The sequence below is a fragment of the Salmo salar genome, chromosome 09 (genome assembly GCF_965601325.2).
Source record: "Salmo salar chromosome 09, fSalSal1, whole genome shotgun sequence".
NCBI classification, from domain to species: Eukaryota; Metazoa; Chordata; class Actinopteri; order Salmoniformes; family Salmonidae; genus Salmo; species Salmo salar.
Window position 1 is genome coordinate 155,461,064 of NC_138299.1, and position 18,261 is coordinate 155,479,324.

At 45.9% G+C, this 18,261-nt stretch overlaps 1 protein-coding gene across 1 annotated transcript in view; it reads left to right on the forward strand.

The window, feature by feature from the left end:
• LOC106591777 (ventricular zone-expressed PH domain-containing protein) overlaps positions 1-18,261 on the forward strand; it is a 202,787-nt gene that overhangs the window by 154,649 nt on the left and 29,877 nt on the right. The window contains exons 10-12 of the mRNA XM_082956467.1: positions 236-375; positions 468-602; positions 14,597-14,714. Of these exons, the coding sequence (XP_082812593.1) occupies positions 236-375; positions 468-602; positions 14,597-14,714 (393 nt within the window). The remainder of the gene's footprint in view (positions 1-235; positions 376-467; positions 603-14,596; positions 14,715-18,261) is intronic.

The window sequence follows — 18,261 nt, forward strand, 5'->3', positions numbered from 1 at the left end:
GAGGGGGGAAAGAGATGAGTGGACATGTTGTAGAGTGAGTAAGGTTTAGAAAAGATTGAAACTGATCAAAAACACTAAATTAATTGTCTTACTATTTTATTTCTGTGTGTGTGTGTGTGTGTGTGTGTGTGTGTGTGTGTGTGTGTGTGTGTGTGTGTGTGTGTGTGTGTGTGTGTGTGTGTGTGTGTGTGTGTGTGTGTGTGTGTGTGTGTGCGTGCACCTCTGTGGGTTTTAGACTCGAGCCATGGCAGTGTGGCGAAGCTGTCGTTCTCGTGCCCTCTGAAGGGGCGTTACTGTCTGTATACCAAGTCCTGTTTCACCCTCACCAGCCTCCAGCCGCACCTCTGGATCAACATCATGCTGCTTCACCTACAGGTGGGTGCTCTATAACACAACAAAACACACACACACACACACACACACAGGTGATCAACCGGATTAAATCTCCTTTTCTCCCTGTCCTCCAGAGTCAGCACAGCGCTCCTCTCTCCTCTCTGGATGACTGTGTTCAGAGGTTGGGGAGACTGTGGGAGAGGACCCAGCTAAAAGGAGCTCACGGCTTCTCCATGGCCATGACCCAGCAGCCCACTCCACACAGAAAGGTACAGTGCGTGTGTGTTCGCGTGTGTACGCACTCTGTTCCCTCCTGAAAGAAGAAATGATCTCATTGACTACGAAGCCTGAGAACCAGAGTGCTGGCTTAAAGGGGTTCAAAGTTCAGCAAAAGCTCAGGACACATTCCCTCCCTTTTGTTTACCTCCACAGCTCTTTAAAGGGCCACTTGTGTAAGCAACATGTCCACTCACAGCCACTCTGTCATTAGCAGACGTGTAGTGTGTGTCATCTCTCATATACCCGCTCATTACTAGACATGCTAAGTGGTCAGTAGGAAATAATTAGACAACAGAAGAAAACACAGCTGTCATTTTGCTTTCCTTTAAAAGGGGGCGGGGCCATTATTTAAAAGGGGGAAAACACAGCTGTCATTTTGCTTTCCTTTAAAAGGGGGCGGGGCCATTGTTTAAAGGGGAAGGGACTATTATTTAAAAGGGGAGTGTAACGATTGTCGTCGGGTGACGAGGAAGCGGACCAAAACGCAGCTGGGAGCGAACACATGTTTATTCTTTGCACTGAAATAAACACGTACACAAAATCAAGAAAATGCCGATACGTTACTTGCTCAAACACAAAGAGACAACACCCCAACATAGAAAAAAAACCCATAGAGCTAACACAAGGCTATAACTCAAACATAGAAAACAAACCCAGGAAAAATACCCAACATGACACACCCTGACCCAAAATAACCGAGTTTAGGAACCATTATTTTAAAGGGGACGGGGCCATTATTTAAAAGGGGAGCATCCATTATTTAAAATGGGACTGGGCCATTATTTAAAAGGGAAGGAACCATTATTTAAAAGGGGAGGAACCATTATTTAAAAGGGAAGGAACCATTATTTAAAAGGGGACGGGGCCATTATTTAAAAGGGGAGGAACCATTATTTAAAAGTGAAGGAACCATTACTTAAAAGGGAAGGAACCATTATTTAAAAGGGGACGGGGCCATTATTTAAAAGGGGAGGAACCATTATTTAAAAGGGGAGGAACCATTATTTAAAAGGGGAGGAACCATTATTTAAAAGGGAAGGAAGCATTATTTAAAAGGGAAGGAACCATTATTTAAAAGGGGACGGGGCCATTATTTAAAAAGGAAGGAACCATTATTTAAAAGGGGAGGAACCATTATTTAAAAGGGAAGGAACCATTATTTAAAGGGGACGGGGCCATTATTTAAAAAGGAAGGAACCATTATTTAAAAGGGGAGGAAGCATTATTTCTTCCATATGGTGTATTGACTGTACCCAGACAAGCTGACTATGGCAGCCATATGGAGTTTGTTAACCTCCCTGGGCAAGGTGGGACCTAGTCAACAGCCAGTGGAATCGCGTGGCGCGAAATACAAATACCTCATAAATGCTATAACTTCAATTTCTCAAACATATGACTATTTTACACCATTTTAAAGACAAGACTCTCGTTAATCTAACCACATTGTCCGATTTCAAAAAGGCTTTACAGCGAAAGCAAAACATTAGATTATGTCAGGAGAGTACCCTGCCAAAAATAATCACACAGACATTTTCAAAGCAAGCATATATGTCACAAAAACCAAAACCACAGCTAAATGCAGCACTAACCTTTGATGATCTTCATCAGATGACACTCCTAGGACATTATGTTATACAATACATGCATGTTTTGTTCAATCAAGTTCATATTTTTATCAAAAACCAGCTTTTTACATTAGCATGTGACATTCAGAACTAGCATACCCACCGAAAACTTCCGGTGAATTTACTAAATTACTCACGATTAACGTTCACAAAATACATAACAATTATTTTAAGAATTATAGATACAGAACTCCTTTATGCAATCGCGGTGTCCGATTTTAAAATAGCTTTTCGGCGAAAGCACATTTTGCAATATTCTGAGTAGATAGCCCGGCCATCACGGCTAGCTAATTTGACACCCACCAAATTTGGCCCTCAACAAACTCAGATTTACTATAAGAAAAATGGGATTACCTTTGCTGTTCTTCGTCAGAATGCACTCCCAGGACTTCTACTTCAACAACAAATGTTGTTTTGGTTCCAAATAATCCATAGTTATATTGAAATAGCTCCGTTTTGTTCGTGCGTTCAGGTCACAATCCGAAGGGTGACGCGCGAGCGCATTTCGGGACAAAAATGTCAAAATATTCCATTACCGTACTTCGAAGCATGTCAAACGCTGTTTAAAATCAATTTTTATGCGATTTTTCTCGTAAAATAGCGACAATATTCCAACCGGGCGACGTTGTATTCATTCAAAGGCTGAAAGAAAAACATGGCGACTTCTCGTGACCGCACATCTCCAGTGTCACTGACCCCAGGCTGGCCAGTAACAAACAGAGCAGCTGTACTTAGCCCAGAGACTGCAGACCTCTCATTCCACTTTCTGGCGCCTTCTGAGAGCCAATGGAAGCCTTAGAAAATGTCACGTTACAGCACAGATGCTGTATTTTTGATAGAGAGGCTACAGAAGGACAATAAATTGTCAGACAGGGCATATGGAATGGAATCTTCTCAGGTTTTGGCCTGACATATGAGTTCTGTTATACTCACAGACACCATTCAAACAGTTTTAGAAACTTTAGAGTGTTTTCTATCCAAATATATATGCATATTCTAGTTTCTGGGCAGAAGTAGTAACCAGATTAAATCAGGTACGTTTTTTATCCAGCCGTGCAAATACTGCCCCCTAGCCCCAACAGGTTAAACAGCTTGGAAAATTCCAGAACATGATGTCATGGCTTTAGAAGCTTCTGATAGGCTAATTGCGTCTATGGGTCTTCCAAATGGACAATGACCCCAAGCATACTTCCAAAGTTGTGGCAAAATGGCTTAAGGACAACAAAGTCAAGGTGTTGGTGTGGCCATCACAAAGCCCTGACCTCAATCCCATAGAAAATGTGTGGGCAGAACTGAAAAGGCGTGTGCGAGCAAGGACGCCTACAAACCTGACTCAGTTACACCAGCTCTGTCAGGAGGAATGGGCCAAAATTCACCCAACTTAGTGTGGGAAGCTTGTGGAAGGCTACCCAAAATATTTGACCCAAGTTAAACAGTTTAAAGGCAATGCTACCAAATACAAATTGAGTGTATGTAAACTTCTGACCCACTGGGAATGTGATGAAAGAAATAAAAGCTGAAGTAAATAATTCTCTCTACTATTATTTTGACATTTCACATTCTTATAATAAAGTGGTGATCCTAACTGACCTAAAACAGGGAATTGTTACTAGGATTAAATGTCAGGAATTGTGAAAAACTGAGTTTAAATGTATTTGGCTAAGGTGTATGTAAACTTCCGACTTCAACTGTACATCAGACAAACAACACAACACTAAGAAACATTCTCTGGATACCATGCTGATGCCCCAGTCTGGTTGGTTCTGTGTTTTACCTGCTCGTAAAGAACCCAGCAGTTCCAGTCCACATTTGGAACAGATCTGACCATTCTTAACTTAACCACTGTGGACCCTATAAACAACATGGGGTGTATTCTTTGGCTCTGTCCAGCATGGCTCACCAATTAGAGCCATTCACCATGGTCCTCTGGTGCCCTTGCACTCTAGTCCTCTGGTCACCTGGTCCCCTGGTACTCTGTTCCTCTGGTACTCTGGTCCCCTGGTCCTCTGGTCCCCTTGCACTCTAGTCCTCTGGTCACCTGGTCCCCTGGTCCTCTGGTCCCCTGGTCCTCTGGTCCCCTGGTCTGCTGGTACTCTGGTCCTCTGGTCCTTTGATCCGCTGGTCCCCTGGTCTGCTGGTACTCTGGTCCTCTGGTCCTTTGATCCGCTGGTCCTCTGGTCCCCTGGTCTGCTGGTACCCTGGTCCTTTGATCCGCTGGTCCCCTGGTCTGCTGGTACTCTAGTCCTTTGATCCGCTGGTCCTCTGGTACGCTGGTCCGCTGGTCCCCTGGTACTCTGGTCCCCTGGTACGCTGGTCCCCTGGTACTCTGCTTCTCTGGTACTCTGGTCCTCTGGTAATCGGCACTCTGGTCCTCTGGTACTCTGGTACTCTGGTCCCCTGGTACTCTGGTCTGCTGGTCCCCTGGTACTCTGGTTCTCTGGTTCTCTGGTACTCTGGTACTCTGGTTCTCTGGTCCCCTGGTACTCTGATCCCCTGGTCCTCTGGTCCTCTGGTAATCGGCACTCTGGTTTGCTGGTCCTCTGGTCCCCTGGTACTCTGGCCCTCTGGTCCTCTGGTCCCCTGGTCTCCTGGTCCTCTGGTCCCCTGGTCCTCTGGTAACCTGGTCCTCTGGTCCTCTGGTAATCGTCACTCTGGTTTGCTGGTCCTCTGGTCCGCTGGTCCTCTGGTCCTCTGGTAATCGGCACTCTGGTTTGCTGGTCCTCTGGTCCCCTGGTACTCTGGCCCTCTGGTCCCCTGGTACTCTGGTCCGCTGGTACTCTGGTACTCTGGTCCTCTGGTCCCCTGGTCCCCTGGTTCTCTGGTACTCTGGTCCCCTGGTCTTCTGGTAACCTGGTCCTCTGGTACTCTGGTTCTCTGGTACTCTGGTACTCTGGTCCTCTGGTACTCTGGTTCTCTGGTCCTCTGGTCCCCTGGTACTCTGGTCCTCTGGTACTCTGGTCCTCTGGTCCTCTGGTAACCTGGTCCTCTGGTCCTCTGGTAATCGGCACTCTGGTTTGCTGGTCCTCTGGTCCGCTGGTCCTCTGGTCCTCTGGTAATCGGCACTCTGGTTTGCTGGTACTCTGGTCCGCTGGTCCTCTGGTCCCCTGGTCCTCTGGTACTCTGGTCCCCTGGTCCTCTGGTAACCTGGTCCTCTGGTAATCGGCACTCTGGTTTGCTGGTCCTCTGGTCCGCTGGTCCTCTGGTCCTCTGGTACTCTGGCCCTCTGGTCCCCTGGTCCCCTGGTCCTCTGGTACTCTGGTCCGCTGGTCCTCTGGTCCTCTGGTACTCTGGTCCTCTGGTCCTCTGGTCCCCTGGTCTTCTGGTCCTCTGGTACTCTGGTACTCTGGTCCTCTGGTACTCTGGTCCTCTGGTCCTCTGGTACTCTGGTATTCTGGTCCTCTGGTACTTTGGTTCTCTGGTACTCTGGTCCTCTGGTCCTCTGGTACTCTCGGTCCTCTGGTCCTCTGGTTCTCTGGTACTCTGGTTCTCTGCAATAAGAAACACATGTGTCTGACTGAGGTTTTATTACTCTGCTAATCAACTTCCTGATGATAGGAAAAGTCTAAGTGAGGCAAGCTTTTTATGGGAATGCAGTACAGAGGGGAAGGGAACGCTGAGGATACATCCGGGGGAGAGGGAATAGGAGACAGAGGGGCAGAGGGGGCGGGAGGCAGAGGGGGGAGGGGGCCGGAGACAAAGGGGAGACGGGGCAGGATACAGAGGGGGAGAGGGGACAGGGGCGGGAGGCAGAGGGGGAGAGGGTACAGGACACAGAGGGGGAGAGGGTACAGGACACAGAGGGGGAGAGGGTACAGGAGACAGAGGGGGCAGGAGACAGAGGAGGAGAGGGGGCAGGAGACAGATGGGGAGAGGGGGCAGGAGACAGAGGCTGGGAGGGGGAAGTAGACAGAGGCTGGGAGGGGGCAGGAGACAGAGGGGGAGAGGGAGCAGGAGATAGAGGAGGAGAGGGTACAGGAGACAGAGGGGGAGGGAGGGAGAGAGGGATCAGGAGACAGAGGGGGAGAGGGATCAGGAGACAGAGGAGGAGAGGGTACAGGAGACAGAGGAGGAGAGGGTCAGGAGACAGAGGAGGAGAGGGATCAGGAGACAGAGGAGGAGAGGGATCAGGAGACAGAGGAGGAGAGGGATCAGGAGACAGAGGAGGAGAGGGTACAGGAGACAGAGGAGGAGAGGGATCAGGAGACAGAGGAGGAGAGGGATCAGGAGACAGAGGAGGAGAGGGATCAGGAGACAGAGGAGGAGAGGGATCAGGAGACAGAGGAGGAGAGAGATCAGGAGACAGAGGAGGAGAGGGTACAGGAGACAGAGGAGGAGAGGGATCAGGAGACAGAGGAGGAGAGGGATCAGGAGACAGAGGAGGAGAGGGATCAGGAGACAGAGGAGGAGAGGGATCAGGAGACAGAGGAGGAGAGGGTACAGGAGACAGAGGAGGAGAGGGATCAGGAGACAGAGGAGGAGAGGTGGTGGGAAGGATAGGATGAGATTGGGTAGAGAGACTGAGGGAGGGAGGAGGTCGAGGGTAAGAGATTACGAGAGGGTAAGAGTTGACATATGAGACCTGTTGTCTCCGTCAGAGCAAGTTTTAAATGTTATTACCCCTGCCTCTCTCACCTGTAATGTGTTTGAAATGGAGACTGACCAGTTTTTTACCACACAGCCTGGCTGTGTGTGTGTGTGTGTGTGTGTGTGTGTGTGTGTGTGTGTGTGTGTGTGTGTGTGTGTGTGTGTGTGTGTGTGTGTGTGTGTGTGTGTGTGTGTGTGTGTGTGTGTGTGTGTGTGTGTGTGTGTGTTTAATGGAGTGCTACCAGTGTATGACACAGCCTGGCTGAGTTAGACTCTGGTGCCCAGCATTGCTTCTCTCCTAATTATTACTCTTACGACCACTTCAAGGAGAAAAAATACCGTTCCGTTGCATTGGAGCGTGACACAGATACTTGGCTCTGTGTTTGTGTCTGTCTGTCAGTGTGTGTTCAGACGATCTGCTGGGGGTGGTTCTTGTCAGAGCGAAGCATCAACACGATCAGGGGAATTCTTTATTTCTCGGTAGTGTTTTCCATGGAATAAACACACAGGACCGTAACTCACCCGGCTCCCGGAGAGGGTATCACTCTAAACCATAACAGAGAGGAAAGAGGGACAGAGAAAAATAACAGGCTGAAAGAGAGGCCACAATCATTTCCACCTGGACGAGTAGGCTATTGATAGGTTATTTATGTGATGTGTTGATAATACCTCTCTAAAAGAGAGTACTTTTTGTCCCCCCTGTACCTACTATTTTACCCTCGCTTATCTCCTCTTATCCCCCTCTCCCTCCCTCTCCTTCTCCCCCTACCTCCCTCTACCTCTCCCTCACCCTCTCCCCCTATCTCTCCCTCTCCCTGTCCCCTATCTCTCCCTCTACCTCTTCCTCTCCCTCTACCTCACCCTCTCCCCCTATCTCTCCCTCTCCCTGTCCCTCTCCCCCTATCTCTCCTTCTACCTCTCCCTCTCCCTCCATCTCCTGAGGTTTACCAAAGGGGGGCAGTTGCAGGAGGTTGGTGGAATATCTTCTGCACCTTGAACACATTACAATAATGTCCTTCTGACAGTGACAGACCGTACAGAGAGACACAGGACCACAAATACAAATTCCATCTAGACACCGTTGCCCTAGAGCACACAAAAAACTATACATACCTCGGCCTAAACATCAGCGCCACAGGTAACTTCCACAAAGCTGTGAATGATCTGAGAGACAAGGCAAGGCCATCAAAAGGAACATAAAATTCAACATACCAATTAGGATCTGGCTAAAAATACTTGAATCAGTTATAGAACCCATTGCCCTTTATGGTTGTGAGGTCTGTGGTCCGCTCAGCAACCAAGAATTCACAAAATGGGACCGACACCAAATTGAGACTCTGCATGCAGAATTCTGCAAAAACATCCTCTGTGTGCAATGTAAAACGCCAAATAATGCATGAATTAGGCCGATACCTACTAACTACTAAAATCCAGAAATGAGCAGTTAAATTCTACAACCACCTAAAAGGAAGTGATTCCCAACCTTCCATAACAAAGCCATCACTGACAGAGAGATGAACCTGGAGAAGCAGTCCCCTAAGCAAGCTGGTCCCCCCAGGACAGCAACACAATTAAAACCAACCAAATCATGAGAAAACAAAAAGATAATTACTTGACACTTTGGAAAGAATTAACACAACAAAAAAAATGAACATACTAGAATGCTATTTGGTCCTAAACAGAGAGTACACAGTGGCAGAATACCTGACCACTGTTACTGACCCAAACTTAAGGAAAGCTTTGACTATGTACAGACTCAGTGAGCATAGCCTTGCTATTGAGAAAGGTCGCCGTAGGCAGACCTGGCTCTCAAGAGAAGACAGGCTATGTGCACACTGCCAACAAAATGAGGTGGAAACTAAGCTGCACTTCCTGACCTCCTAACAAATGTATGACCATATTAGAGTCACATATTTCTCTTAGATTACACAGATCCACAAATAATTCAAAACAAACCCGATTTTGATAAACTCACATATCTATTGGGTGAAATACCACAGTGTGGCATCACAGCAGCAAGATTTGTGACCTGTTGCCACAAGAAAAGGTCAACCAGTGAAGAACAAACACCATTGTAAATACAACCCATATTTATGCTTATTTATTTTACCTTTTGTACTTTAACCATTTGTACATCATTACGACACTGTATATATATATATATATATATATATATAATATGACATTTGAAATGTCTTTATTATTTTGGAACTTCTGTATGTGTAATGTTTACTGTTAATTTTTACTGTTTATTTCACTTTTGTTTATTATCTACTTCACTTGTTTTGGCAATGTTAACAGATGTTTCCCATGCCAATAAAGCCCCTTGAATTGAATTTAATTAAGTTGATTTCAATTGAGTTGAATTGAATTGAATTGAATTGAGTTGAGTTGAATTGAATTGGCACACAAGGGTTTATAGATGTTTAGACAGATATAGTAGGTACTATACAGACTCGGCCACAATGTTCCACAAACTCTTGTCTTTTCAAAACCACCTTCCCACTTGTGATTGTGTAAGGATGTGTATACTGTATGTCATCTCATCGTTGTCCTCATCTGTCAAATGTGATATTTGTGTTGTTAATTCCAGGCCCACATCACTTCCAGGAGATTGTGGCAGTTGGGTATCTTTGGGTGTTGGGATTAACGATGGTGGTGACTGTGTTGACGTTTCTGGATCGATCACAATGTTTTGGGATGATTTTCCCTTATTTCCTCAAGGGTTTCTACTCTGTATTTGTATTGCCCAATTGTAAGGCGTAGAAAAGGTGTGTGTGTGTGTGTGTGTGTGTGTGTGTGTAGGCGTAGATATGTTGTCTGATATGCCATAAGTCATTAGTTTGTCTCTGTGGGATGAGTCAGCAGATATGGCTGGAGCTGGGATGGATGGAATGTTTGCCTGGTATGTCATTTCCTGTTCACTCTGAGTCATGGTACTGTGACGTTTGACCCTGGGTGGGCTCACCTGGACTGACTCGACAGGAGCTCAGTCTGACAGTGAGGAAGCACTGACTCGACAGGAGCTCAGTCTGACAGTGAGGAAGCACTGACTCGACAGGAGCTCAGTCTGACAGTGAGGAAGCACTGACTCGACAGGAGCTCAGTCTGACAGTGAGGAAGCACTGACTCGACAGGAGCTCAGTCTGACAGTGAGGAAGCACTGACTCGACAGGAACTCAGTCTGACAGTGAGGAAGCACAGCTATAGATACAGTAGATGACTAGGTCTAAGAAGACAGTCATGCGTCTCACACACACACATATACACACACACACTCTCCTACTCTCTTTGTCCCTTTCGTTCACTTTTTTTTCCTGTCTCTCTCTCTCTCTCTTTGTGTTTTTGTCCACCCGCTGTGTCTCTGACCACAGCCTACATCTCACTCTGCTCAGTTCCCATTGTTCAGGTTATCAGGGCCATGACATCATGTGTGTATAATCTCACTGTTTAGTTTAGGAAAAACGTGGTGTGTGTGTGTGTGTGTGTGTGTGTGTGTGTGTGTGTGTGTGTGTGTGTGTGTGTGTGTGTGTGTGTGTGTGTGTGTGTGTGTGTGTAAAACCCAGACCCCCATTACAGCCCCGGTCACATGCCGGGGTCTCCCTGAAAGACCCAGTGAAAATACAACCCATTGTACTCATCAGCCATCATTCATCTGGATTAAATTGAAATTCTCTCTCTCTCGCTCTCTCTCTCTCTCTCTCTCGCTCTTTCGCTCTCTTTCCATTTCTCTCTCTTTCTCTCTCTCTTTCTTTCTCACTTTCCATTTCTCTCTCTCTCCCTTTCCATTTCTCTCTCTCTCTCCCTTTCCATTTCTCTCTCTCTTTCTTTCTTTCTTTCTTTCTTTCTCTCTCTTTCTCTCTCCCTTTTAATTTCTCTCTCTTTCTCTCTCTCCCTTTTCATTTCTCTCTCTCTCTCTCTCTTTCTCTCTTTCGCTCTCTAACACACAGATGGTCCTAGTTTATTTTGCCCATGTTCTTTGTACGAGCTCTTAGGTACATGTCTCTTTGAGTGTTAGTAAACCAGACGTAAAATAAATCATCTTTATTTCTCTCAGTCTCATTTCATTTCAAAGGACTTTATTGTCATGGGAAACATATGTGTACATTGCCAAATAAAGTGAAATAGATAATAAAAAAAAGTGAAATAAACAATAAAAAATGAACAGTAAACATGACACAAAAGTTCCAAAAGAATAAAGACATTTACAATGGTGTTTGTTCTTCACTGGTTGCCCTTTTCTTGTGGCAACAGGTCACAAATATTGCTGCTGTGATTTCACACTGTGGTACTTCACCCAGTAGATATGGGAGTTTATCAAAATTTGATTTGTTTTCGAGTTCTTTGTGGGTCTGTGTAATCTGAGGGAAATATGTGTCTCTAATATGGTCATACATTTGGCAGGAGGTCAGGAAGTGCAGCTCAATTTCCACCTCATTTTGTGGGCAGTGTGCACATAGCCTGTCTTCTCTTGAGAGCCAGGTCTGCCTAAGGCGGACTTTCTCAATTTTACATTTACATTACATTTACGTCATTTAGCAGACGCTCTTATCCAGAGTGACTTACAAATTGGTGCATTCACCTTATGATATCCAGTGGAACAACCACTTTACAATAGTACATCTATATATTATATATATTTTTTTTTGGGGGGGGGGGGGGGGTTAGAAGGATTACTTTATCCTATCCCAGGTATTCCTTAAAGAGGTGGGGTTTCAGGTGTCTCTGGAAGGTGGTGATTGACTCCGCTGTCCTGGCGTCATGAGGGAGCTTGTTCCACCATTGGGGTGCCAGAGCAGCGAACAGTTTTGACTGGGCTGAGTGGGAACTGTGCTTCCGCAGAGGTAGGGAGGCGAGCAGGCCAGAGGTGGATGAACGCAGTGCCCTTCTTTGGGTGTAGGGCCTGATCAGAGCCTGAAGGTATGGAGGTGCCATTCCCCTCACAGCTCCGTAGGCAAGCACCATGGTCTTGTAGCAGATGCGAGGTTCAACTGGAACCTAGTGGAGTGTGCGGAGGAGCGGGGTGACGTGAGAGAACTTCGGAAGGTTGAACACCAGACGGGCTGCGGCGTTCTGGATGAGTTGTAGGGGTTTAATGGCACAGGCAGGGAGCCCCGCCAGCAGCGAGTTGCAGTAATCCAGACGGGAGATGACAAGTGCCTGGATTAGGACCTGCGCCGCCTCCTGTGTAAGGCAGGGTCGTACTCTGCGAATGTTGTAGAGCATGAACCTACAGGATCGGGTCACCGTCTTGATGTTAGCGGAGAACGACAGGGTGTTGTCCAGGGTCACGCCAACGCTCTTAGCACTCTGGGAGGAGGACACAATGGATTTGTCAACCGTGATGGCGAGATCATGGAACGGGCAGTCCTTCCCCGGGAGGAAGAGCAGCTCCGTCTTGCCGAGGTTCAGCTTGAGGTGGTGATCCGTCATCCACACTGATATGTCTGCCAGACATGCAGAGATGCGATTCGCCACCTGGTTATCAGAAGGGGGAAAGGAGAAGATTAATTGTGTGTCGTCTGCGTAGCAATGATAGGAGAGACCATGTGAGGATATGACAGAGCCAAGTGACTTGATGTATAGGGAGAATAGGAGAGGGCCTAGAACTGAGCCCTGGGGCACACCAGTGGTGAGAGCACGTGGTGCGAAGATGGATTCTCACCACGCCACCTGGTAGGAGCGACCTGTCAGGTAGGACGCAATCCAAGAGTGAGCCGCGCCGGAGATGCCCAACTCGGAGAGGGTGGAGAGGAGGATCTGATGGTTCACAGTATCAAAGGCAGCAGATAGGTCTAGAAGGATGAGAGCAGAGGAGAGAGAGTTAGCTTTAGCAGTGCGGAGAGCCTCCGTGACACAGAGAAGAGCAGTCTCAGTTGAATGACCATTCTTGAAACCTGACTGATTTGGATCAAGAAGGTCATTCTGAGAGAGATAGCAGGAGAGCTGGCCAAGGACGGCACGCTCAAGAGTTTTGGAGAGAAAAGAAAGAAGGGATACTGGTCTGTAGTTGTTGACATCGGAGGGATCGAGTGTATGTTTTTTGAGAAGGGGTGCAACTCTCGCTCTCTTGAAGATGGAAGGGATGTAGCCAGCGGTCAAGGATGAGTTGATGAGCGAGGTGAGGTAGGGGAGAAGGTCTCCGGAAATGGTCTGGAGAAGAGAGGAGGGGATAGGGTCAAGCGGGCAGGTTGTTGGGCGGCCGGCCGTCACAAGTCGCAAGATTTCATCTGGAGAGAGAGGGGAGAAAGAGGTCAAAGCATAGGGTAGGGCAATGTGAGCAGGACCAGCGGTGTCGTTTGACTTAACAAACGAGGATCGGATGTCGTCAACCTTCTTTTCAAAATGGTTGACAAAGTCATCCGCAGAGAGGGGGGAGGGGGAGGAGGATTCAGGAGGGAGGAGAAGGTGGCAAAGAGCTTTCTAGGGTTAGAGGCAGATGCTTGGAATTTAGAGTGGTAGAAAGTAGAGAGGAGGGAGTGAAAAGATGCCAGGTCCGCAGGGAGGCTAGTTTTCCTCCATTTCCGCTCGGTTGCCCGGAGCCCTGTTCTGTGAGCTCGCAATGAGTCGTCAAGCCACGGAGCAGGAGGGGAGGACCGAGCCGGGCCGGGAGGATAGGGGACATAGAGAGTCAAAGGATGCAGAAAGGGAGGAGAGGAGGGTTGAGGAAGCAGAATCAGGAGATTGGTTGGAGAAGGGTTGAGCAGAGGGAAGAGATGATAGGATGGAAGAGGAGAGAGTAGCAGGAGAGAGAGAGCGAAGGTTGCGACGGCGCAATACCATCTGAGTAGGGGCAGAGTGAGTAGTGTTGGAGGAGAGCGAGAGGGAAAAGGATACAAGGTAGTGGTCGGAGACTTGGAGGGGAGTTGCAGTGAGATTATTAGAACAACAGCATCTAGTAAAGATGAGGTCAAGCGTATTGCCTGCCTTGTGAGTGGGGGGGACGGTGAGAGGGTGAGGTCAAAAGAGGAGAGGAGTGGAAAGAAGGAGGCAGAGAGAAATGAGTCAAAGGTAGACGTAGGGATGTTAAAGTCACCCAGAACTGTGAGGGGTGAGCCATCCTCAGGAAAGGAACTTATCAAGGCGTCAAGCTCATTGATGAACTCTCCAAGGGAACCTGGAGGGCGATAAATGATAAGGATGTTAAGCTTGAATGGGCTAGTGACTGTGACAGCATGGAATTCAAAGGAGGAGATAGACAGATGGGTCAGGGGAGAAAGAGAGAATGTCCACTTGGGAGGGATGAGGATTTCAATGCCACCACCCCGCTGACCAGATGCTCTCGGGGTATGCGAGAACACGTGGTCAGACGAGGAGAGAGCAGTAGGAGTAGCAGTGTTTTCTGTGGTAATCCATGTTTCCGTCAGCGCCAAGAAGTCGAGGGACTGAAGGGTAGCATAGGCTGAGATGAACTCTGCCTTGTTGGCCGCAGACCGGCAGTTCCAGAGGCTGCCGGAGACCTGGAACTCCACGTGGGTCGTGGAGCAAGGCTATGCTCACTGAGTCTGTACATAGTCAAAGCTTTCCTTAAGTTTGGGTTAGTCACAGTGGTCAGGTATTCTGCCAATGTGTTCTCTCTGTTTTGGGCCAAATAGCATTGTAGTTTGTTCTGTTTTTTGTCAATTCTTTCCAATGTGTCAAGTAATTATCTTTTTGTTTTCTCATGATTTGGTTGGGTCTAATCGTGTTGGTGTCCTGGGACTCTGTGGGTTGTGTTTGAGAACAGAGCCCCAGGACCAGCTTGCTGAGGGGACTCTCTCTCTCTCTCTCTGTAGGACCTGGACAGTCTGCAGATCCATCTGGAGGAGGTGCGTTTCTTTGACCTGTTTGGCTTCAGTGAAGAGGAGGGCAGCTGGCTCTGCTACATGTGCAACAACCCAGAGAAGGCCACAGGTAAACAAACACACCTGATCCTCCCTATCTAACAACACACCTGATCCTCCTTATCTAACATAACACACCTGATCCTCCTTATCTAACATAACACACCTGATCCTCCCTATCTAACACACCTGATCCTCCCTATCTAACATAACACACCTGATCCTCCCTATCTAACATAACACACCTGATCCTCCTTATCTAACAACACACCTGATCCTCCCTATCTAACATAACACACCTGATCCTCCTTATCTAACATAACACACCTGATCCTCCCTATCTAACAACACACCTGATCCTCCTTATCTAACACACCTGATCCTCCTTATCTAACACACCTGATCCTCCCTATCTAACAACACACCTGATCCTCCTTATCTAACATAACACACCTGATCCTCCTTATCTAACACACCTGATCCTCCTTATCTAACATAACACACCTGATCCTCCTTATCTAACACACCTGATCCTCCCTATCTAACATAACACACCTGATCCTCCTTATCTAACACACCTGATCCTCCCTATCTAACAACACACCTGATCCTCCTTATCTAACACACCTGATCCTCCCTGTCTAACACACCTGATCCTCCCTGTTTAACACACCTGATCCTCCCTGTCTAACAACACTTCGCACATTCTTTGCTCCATATGTGTTTGGTTTTAAGAACAAATTCTTATTTTCAATGACGGCCTAGGAACAGTGCCTTGTTGTCACGGTCGTCGTAGCAATTAGACCAAAATGCAGCGGGTATGTGAATACTCATCTTCTTTAATGAAGGAAAACGTAAACACTTAACAAAACAACGACGAGACACCGTCCTGTCAGGTGCAACAAACACTAAACAGAAAACAACTATCCAGAAATCCCATAGAAAAAAACACCCCTCTTAAATAGGACCTTCAATTAGAAGCAACGAGGAGCAGCTGCTTCCAATTGAAGGTCAACCCAAAAAACTCCACATAGAAATAGACATACTAGAACTAACATAGAAATAGACTAACAGAATATAGCCCAACAAACCCCGAAACACTCTAAACAAACACCCCTCTTAAATAAGAACATAGCCCAACAAACCCCGAAACACTCTAAACAAACACCCCTCTTGAATAAGAACATAGCCCAACAAACCCCGAAACACTCTAAACAAACACCCCTCTTAAATAAGAACATAGCCCAACAAACCCCGAAACACTCTAAACAAACACCCCCTGCCATGCCCTGACCAAACTACAATAACAAACAACCTCTTTTACTGGTCAGGACGTGATACTTGTTCAGGGGCAGAACAACAGATTTTTACCTTGTCAGCTCGGGGATTTGATCTAGCAACCTTTCAGTTTCTGGCCCAACTCTCTAACCACTAGGCTACCTGCCGCCCCTAATGAATAATGCGTTGCCTATCATCTAATCAATACATAGTTTGTGTAACGACACAGAGTCAGGACCCCATCAACCTTCGCTAATAGAGAGGAAGTGGTCAAGAAAGAGACAGAGCTTGTAAGGAGAGACTTACTCATCTCAGTAGGTTTAATGTGGTCGTCGGTCCTCCGCTCCACCTGAACTGTCAAATACATCAAAGATAATCAGTGAGAATGAAGGAGATGTGGGGGTAGGGAGAAGAAGCCATTGCAGACAACTTGGATGGGGGGGGGGGGGGTGTATTCCATGGCTCTTTGTTCGTGAACTAGTGATCTCACTGATTTATCACCATTATGATGCACATCAATCAGGCATTCTGTCATTCAACCCACTGGAGTCATTAAGCTAGCTACTACCCCGTTCAAAGCACTCATTTCTGGATAGCAGACATGTCTTTGAATAGGACTCTTAATGGTTGGGTACAATGAGATAAATGTATCTCTCTGGAGGATAAAGCATTTTTCTGAAGCAGTGTGGAACATGAGGGGCCCAGATGTTCTGGAGCTGTCCTGGGCATCACGGGGATTCACTGGGTAGACTGGGAATCACAGGGATTCACTGGGTAGACTGGGAATCAGAAAGATTCACTGGGTAGACTGGGCATCAGAAAGATTCACTGGGTAGACTGGGAATCAGGGGGATTCACTGGGTAGACTGGGAATCAGGGGGATTCACTGGGTAGACTGGAGATACTGGCCATGTCCGAATACCCGTACTTAAAAATCTAATAAAATCGAATGTTATTGGTCACATACATGTGGTTAGCAGATGTTATTGGTCACATACATGTGGTTAGCAGATGTTATTGGTCACATACATGTGATTAGCAGATGTTATTGGTCACATACATGTGGTTAGCAGATGTTATTGGTCACATACATGTGATTAGCAGATGTTATTGGTCACATACATGTGGTTAGCAGATGTTATTGGTCACATACATGTGATTAGCAGATGTTATTGCGGGTGTAGCGAAATGCTTGTGCTTCTAGTTCTGACAGTGCCGGAAATAGAACGTTTTATTGTATGTGACATTTTGAAAATGGAATCCGCTTTAAATGTCAGGATGTCATACGGAGTTGGGCTTTTCATCTAGTAGAATTGACTGGTCTGCTTTCAGGAAGAGAGAATCGTTTATTTGACAACAGCTGGGAACACCAAGCTGGGTCTCCAGAGACCAGTCTCTTCCTCAACAGTAATAGTATTCCTACTAGATGAAAAGCCGGAGGGGTGCGCTAGACCATAATGACAGAATGGCTGGAATCAATGCAATCACACATTAGATGACATGTTCTCACTAGGATCAGTACGTTGATATTTATTGTTTCGTATTTACTAAACAATACTTTCTGAATAGTATGTAGTAATGTAAGAGTAATGTAGTAGTATGTAGCATTTACTAAACAATGCATTCTGAATAGTATGTAGTAATGTAGTAGTAATGTAATAGTATGTAGTATTTACTAAACAATACGTTCTAAATAGTTTGTAGTAATGTAGTAGTAATGTAATAGTATGTAGTATTTACTAAACAATACATTTCTAAATAGTATGTAGTAATGAAGTAGTAATAGTATGTAGTATTTACTAAACAATACATTTCTAAATAGTATGTAGTAATGTAGTAGTAATAGTATGTAGTATTTACTAAGCAATACGTTCCAAATAGTATGTAGTAATGTAGTAGAAATGTAATAGTATGTCATATTTACTAAACAATACTTTCTAAATAGTATGTAGTAATGTAGTAGTAATGTAATAATATATTGTATTTACTAAACAATACATTCTAAATAGTATGTAGTAATGTAGTAGTAATAGTATGTAGTATTTACTAAACAATACGTTCTAAATAGTATGTAGTAATATAGTAGTAATGTAATAGTATGTAGTATTTACTAAACAATATGTTCTAAATAATATGTAGTAATATAGTAGTAATGTAATAGTATGTCATATTTACTAAACAATACGTTCTGAATAGTATGTAGTAATGTAGTAGTAATAGTATGTAGTGTTTACTAAACAATATGTTCTAAATAATATGTAGTAATATAGTAGTAATGTAATAGTATGTCATATTTACTAAACAATACGTTCTGAATAGTATGTAGTAATGTAGTAGTA